Raw genomic sequence first — 7,513 nt, 5'->3', positions numbered from 1 at the left:
ACAGGTGGACGCGCTAAATATAGCCCAGCTTTCCAATAAATATCTGTAATGTTTCTGAAATATAGATATTTTTTAGCCGATGGGATCTTGTAAAATAAAGGGACGGCGTTTTACCACCCTCTTATTTTCCCGAAAAATTTTGACTACTAGCGATTGGCAGCTTATCAGCGAATAATTACATATCACCGCTGTGCAAATGCGAAGAAACGATTGGGCAGCTTTATAGCCAGGAGTGTTTACCTGGCCGCACAAGGTACATGTTACAGTTAGGACAATTCATCTTACAGCTGATTGGTTCCGGTCTGGAGAGAGATAACTTGATTTTATTCTGTGGAGTTTTTGGTATCGTTAAAGACCACCATCAAATACATGTGCTGCATTTCTATTGAGTTTTAGTTACATGAAAGAAAAATTCAATCTTTTTTGGCTGTAGAGAAATAGTACCACCTTGCAGAAAACCTGGCCCAGATTTCATAATCAGAAATACTTGTCCATGGATGTAAAGCCATAGAAGTATTTTTCCCTGTTAGAGCAGTGTATATATGTTATCAAAATTTTTATGGTCATGTTTTTAGAAATCTATATAAAACAAAATTGATTTACTCATAGTTTGATTGATGCAAATCTCGATGTCTCTCTTGTTCATAGTGCTAATCATTTTTATTATAGGCATTTCTCCATCTTGCTAACCTAATAAAAACTATCCAAGTGAAGTATTTTTTTTGTTTGATAGTTAATCTATTTCAACAGAAAATCTTACAATTATTAAAAATTCGATATTACTATCATTAAAGACACAAAATCTACTACAGAATAGTATTAAAATAGGAAAGACAATTGATAGTCACTAATAAACAGGGCAATGAAACTATTTAGTTTCAAATTATTGCAAATTTTATTTTTATTTTTGGCACTTTATGCTACGCACATTTATGGTGATGTAACTAGTAATTTCAGTGTAACTAGTTACGGTACTATCGTACAGCCACCAATTAGTTCAATCTCATCAACACTCAATGGTATAATTTTTATCAATTTAGCATTTACTACTTATATTACAACTACTTTCTATGTTTTACAAACACTTTACTCTACGACTTCTTACTCATATATTTACACAGAAGCAAATGCTATACCATATACTAAGTCGACTCAAATTGTCTACAGTTTTGGCGGTACTCCTGGATTTTACAGCTTCACAACATATATTTATTACGTCGCTACTCCTTACTTTACCGGCACTGTTGTGAAATACCCTTCCACAAGAACTGCAACATCAACATCATACTGGACATCTACAGGAGTTACTACTTCTTTTGTCCAATTTGGTTTAGTCACGGATACACAAAATGGTTCAGGTATTTTAATTAACTCCTACATTGTTTCGAGCCCATACTCCGGTACGTTTACCACTACTGTGTACACATATTCGCACTTGAACTTTGTTCTGACCCAAACCACTACTTCAAAAAGTGCGTCTTCCTACCTTTATTATGTGTATATAGTAAATTCACCTTACCCAAGCACTGTACTATACAGTTATTCGATAAATACAGCTCAACAGACACCCTTAACTTATAGTTATTCTACTACTTTGGGAATTGGTACTGACTCTCAAACCACTTACACTACGATTTTTTACGTATCCACAAATTTACCACAAATTTCAACATCCACTACTATTGCAAGTTATTTAGGAACAACACCAGCCGTTACTTCCATTTCCATATCAACAACGACAATTAGTGGTAGTCCGACGTTAGTATCTGTATTTTATATTTATACTAATATACCTAATACCTTTACTAGCGTGACTACAAGAGTTACTAATACTTCTTCAAATAAGTACACTATTTCTACATCAATACAGATTGGGATTGGAGCAGATGGAAGCTCTACAGCAACAACCATCTACTACATTGGTATCCCTGATAACTTTTTCAAGTCAACCACTTCAGATTATTGGACAGGAAACCAATTAACTACTTCCCTTGGGTATACTACAACAGCAGGTGCTGATGGAAAATCCACAGTCGGTACTATTTATTATGTTCTTAACACTAGAAATCCTGGTGTAACAATCACTTCCCCATGGTCAGGCTCTTACACAACTTTCTATTCCACATCTGTTAGCTATAGTACATTGTATCTTCTTATATTTTTTCCAATTGCGTCTTATACAACAACGTTTTATTATATCAATATCCCAATATTTAGGACAACAATGCTAACATCCACTTACGCAAATGTAGCTAACACTACTACTTATTCCACAAATGTATTTACCTTTACTGGATTTGATAAAAATGTTACAACGGAGACAATTTACTATATTTATACCCCACCAGTGCGCTCATCAACTAGTATTCTCACCAGAACTAATATTGGAGGCACAAAATCCACGACATTCAGAACAATTGCTGTCACAACCACTGGTGCAGATGGCAAAGAAACAACTGATGTTACTTATTATATTGGTCTGCCAGATGCACTTTTTCAAACGACAACAACAGCTCCTTGGACCGGTGATTATACTTTGACATATGATATTAATTATACTACAGTTAGTGGGGCAGATGATAGTAGTACTGTTATAACTATATACCATGTAGAAACACCAACTCCTTTTGGTTTATGGGATACTACGTACTGGACAGGCACATATACCACGTACAATTATCAAGGAATAGTTTGGAGATTTGGGTTTTTCCTAATTATCTTTTTTGGTATTTGGCCATATGATTATTACATTCTGTCTACACCAAAGCGGGACACGACATTCACTTCGTTTACTAGGCCATGGTTGTCACATTCAAGCAAAACGTCGATATTAACCACCACTGTAGTTAATGATGGCAGTGCTACAACTGAGACTATCTACTTTATATATACTCCAGCTACTACTTTAACGAGCACATCATTTACTCAGGGTGAATTTACTGGAAGTGTTGCTAGTACCACCAGGACGCTAACCACATATGTATCTGATTCCCCAGATACGCAGTACTATGAAGTACTTTATTATGTTGTATTGCCAATTAATGAGGCACTTTCAACTGTATACACTCAATGGACTGGACTATACGCCACCACAGCAACAACTGTTACCTCTACCATTACTGGTAGCGATGGAAATTTGTCTATTGTGACAATTTATACTGTAGAAACTCCACATATCGAACCATCTACCTCGTACACTTATTGGACTGGCTCCTCTACTCAAGTGCTTTCCACAAGTGTATACACCTCTATTGGATATCTTGATAATTTCTTTGCTACATGGACACTGACGTTGGTCATTGTTGAAACTCCAATACGCGAGGTACTAACTAGCATCTATTCGTATTGGGGAAGCTCAGGTACGAGCACCTATTCTACCTTCATCTCAACAACCACTGATTATATGGGCAATGCTACTACCGAAATAGTCTACTATATTCTTACCCCAGAGCGTTATGCATATTCAACCCAGTATTTTGAAGTTAGCGGATCTTCTATCGGTACAACAACTTTCTCCACTATAGCTACAACCATAACTGGAGCAGATGGTTTGGAAACTACAGAAACAGTCTATTATGTTGGTATACCGACAGTTGCCGGTCAAACAACGATTTTGACATCCTGGACTGGAAGTTACATCAGTTTATACTCGTCAACGGTATTAGATGGTATAACAACTTTTTATATTGAAACGCCTGTATTTAGTCCAATGATTTCATATGTACCTTATCCAGGTGATTTGACGTCTACAATTGCCACTTTGGTTATGACTAGTTTTGGATATATAGGTTCATTTTTGTTACCTTGGACTTTGACTACTTATATAGTTGAAACTCCATCCAGGGGATTGACCAGTACTTCGTTTACTCCTTGGCTCAATCAAAACACTAACACTTTTAGTACAATTCTTACGACAGTCTCAGGTGCTGATGGAATTTTTACAACAGAAACAGTTTTCTTTGTGTACACACCATATCGTGTTACTACTACAACCACCACTACTGGTTGGCAATCTCCTATTACCGGGACTTTCACCACTTCTATGTCTGTTGCCACTGGCACTGATGGCCAAGAAACTACTGAAATCATCTACGTTGTGGGCACCCCCAAATCTGATCTTACGACAACAGTGTTTACAGCTGGTTTAAAATCTTCAACATTAACATACTCAACGCTGGTGAAAACGATCACCGAGTCGGACTATACTTACACCGAAACTATCTATTATGTTAGCACACCTAAAAGAGATCTAACTACAACGGAATATAGTGCGGATAATGCCCTAACTACGGTCACATATTCAAGCACGATCGTCACTGTCACAGATTCATTGGGTGATGAAACAACAGAGACTACATATTTTGTGCAAACACCAAAACGTGTATCAACATCTACCAGTCTGACTGGATGGTATGCCAGCGATACATTTACTTATTCTACTATCACAACAACTATCAGTGAGAACGGATTAGCTACCAGTGTTACAATTTATTTTGTCTACACCCCAATCGAAGAGACTACAACCACTGTATTTTCAACAGGTTCTGTAGGTACTACTGCTACATATTCTACTCTCATCACTACTTTTATTGGGTCTGATGGTAAAGCAACAACAGAGACTATTTATTATGTACAGACACCTCTACGTGTTGGCACCTCGACCAGCTATGTCGGCTGGACAACTAGATCAACAACTACCTATTCCACAGGCATAATTACGGTTACTAACGTTGTTGGAGAAGAAGTTACATATACTGTCTTCTTTGTACACACTCCAGATTTTCATACAACCAACTATGAAACTGTTACTGATAGTTTGAGTTACACAACTACAGAAGCTACAGTCTTAACTTATTTTACAGATACTGATGGGATTGTAACTACAACAACTATATACTTGGTTGTAATTCCTATCCCAAGTGCTGTCGAGACACACTATACTTATTGGACAGGATCTTTTTCATCTTTATTTTCTACTCTAACCACACAATTTGTTGGTGCAAATTCCTCCACCACACTTCAAACGATATTTTTTATTGAAACTCCGGTCCGTAACAGTAGTTCTACAAGCTATCTATTATGGACAGGCATTTCCCAGTCCACTTTCTCCACTACACTAAACAAATTCATTGGTTCTGATGGACTTGAGACCACTGGAACTTTATATTTTGTTTATACTCCATCTCATGTCGAAATATTGACTACTTTTAGTGGGGTATTGGATAGCACAACGTCAACGTATTCCACAGTCATAAGTACGTTAACGGATGCCAAGGGAAGCGAAACCACAGAAACAATCTATTACGTACATACACCAATAAGAATGTCATCAAGTACTATTACAACATTGGGTACTTACTCTTCAACATACACATACTCCAGTTTGACTACTATAGTTACTGATGAAGATGGAAATGAAGTAACAGAAACAGTATACTATGTGTACACTCCATCCATCGTCACACAAACCACTGTTTTTTTCCCTAACACTGAGTCAGTCACAACAACTTTTGAAACATTCACAACTACATTTACGGATGTGTTTGGTGTCGAAACAACTGCAACTGTGTACTACGTTTACACTCCTGAGCGTGCTACTACTATGACATCCTTTTCAAAAGGTTACAATCCTGTGACTACAACATTTGAGACGATAGTTAATACTGTGACAAATAACAACGGTGAAGCTATAACAGAAACTACTTTCCTAGTTCAACTTCCTATTTTAGAGACAACATCTACTGTGTATGAAGAACATGATATCACGGAGATTTCTACATATTCTTCTGATATTTTTACTTTTACTAATAGTGAGGGAGATGAGGTCACAGAAACTGTTTATTATGTTTATATGCCAATGGAGAAAACATCTTCTAACGAAAGTGAACCATTATCAAGTGAGAGCACTGAGTTAAGTGAGGAAACCTCTGAGGATTTAAGCACACTACTTGAAACAACTGACTCTGAAACAGAGAAGTCAATAGATTCCGAAACTGAAACGGACACTAGTGAAACAGAATCAGAACATCATTCAATTAATATTTCATCCGATGTCTCATCTGAAACTTCATCTGATGTCTCATCTGAAACTTCATCTGATGTCTCATCTGAAACTACATCTGATGTCTCATCTGAAACTTCATCTGATGTCTCATCTGAAACTACATCTGATGTCTCATCTGAAACTTCATCTGATGTCTCATCTGAAACTACATCTGATGTCTCATCTGAAACTTCATCTGATGTCTCATCTGAAACTTCATCTGAAGGCTCGTCCGCAGCTTCTCTAACGACCTCCACGTACACTTCGACTGACTCGGAAGGCGATATCACGACTGGCACTACCACCTTCCCAGTCGAGACGTCGTCTGAGACCTCCTCAGAGGTATCATCGGAAGCCTCCCTAACGACCTCCACGTACACTTCGACTGACTCGGAAGGCAATGTCACGACTGGCACTACCACCTTCCCAGTCGAGACGTCGTCTGAGACCTCCTCAGAGGTATCATCGGAAGCCTCCCTAACGACCTCCACGTACACTTCGACTGACTCGGAAGGCAATGTCACGACTGGCACTACCACCTTCCCAGTCGAGACCTCGTCTGAGACCTCCTCAGAGGTATCATCGGAAGCCTCCCTAACGACCTCCACGTACACTTCGACTGACTCGGAAGGCAATGTCACGACTGGCACTACCACCTTCCCAGTCGAGACGTCGTCTGAGACCTCCTCAGAGGTATCATCGGAAGCCTCCCTAACGACCTCCACGTACACTTCGACTGACTCGGAAGGCAACGTCACCACTGGCACCACGGCCTTCCCAATCGGGTTATCTAGTTATCCACAACTAACCAGATCACTTGAAGAAACAAACGTTATATCAATTTGGACTTCCACTGACTCATATGGTAATATCATAAGTGGTAGTAGCATCTTAAATATCAGTCATTCTAAGGACTGTACGAGCATGTTGCACTCCACAGTAATATCAGGTGAACTAATTAATGCAATATCGAAGTCCAGACAGCCTACCAGCAGTTTAAATGATGTTAGTATGAACGAATCGTCTACCCCTGTCCCAGCTCCAATCACAACCACAGTTGTTTCTGGCAGCTCGACCGAGACCGACGTGATCTCGTTCTACACCACCACCGACTCTGAGGGCGAAGTTGTCACGACCTCCACCACCTACAGCGCCGTTTCCTCTGAATCGTCTGCCTCTGTCCCAGCTCCAATCACAACCACAGTTGTTTCTGGCAGCTCGACCGAGACCGACGTGATCTCGTTCTACACCACCACCGACTCTGAGGGCGAAGTTGTCACGACCTCCACCACCTACACTGGTGTCACCTCCGAATCGTCTGCCTCTGTCCCAGCTCCAATCACGACCACAGTTGTTTCTGGCAGCTCGACCGAGACCGACGTGATCTCGTTCTACACCACCACCGACTCTGAGGGCGAAGTTGTCACGACCTCCACCACCTACAGCGCCGTTTCCTCCGAATCGTCTGCC

General features: G+C 39.6%; 1 protein-coding gene across 1 annotated transcript; it reads left to right on the top strand.

Annotated features, from left to right (window-relative positions):
* Positions 1–862: 862 nt before the first annotated feature.
* Positions 863–7,513, top strand: TPHA0M00095 (uncharacterized protein; the record flags this gene model as incomplete). The annotated part of the gene is made up of 1 exon (XM_003687974.1): positions 863–7,513. A coding segment is annotated over one exon (6,651 nt), but the record flags the coding sequence as incomplete, so codon positions are not given.

Source organism: Tetrapisispora phaffii, chromosome 13 (genome assembly GCF_000236905.1).
Source record: "Tetrapisispora phaffii CBS 4417 chromosome 13, complete genome".
NCBI classification, from domain to species: Eukaryota; Fungi; Ascomycota; class Saccharomycetes; order Saccharomycetales; family Saccharomycetaceae; genus Tetrapisispora; species Tetrapisispora phaffii.
The sequence above is the reverse complement of the archived record's forward strand: the minus strand, read 5'-3'. Positions and strand labels throughout refer to the sequence as shown.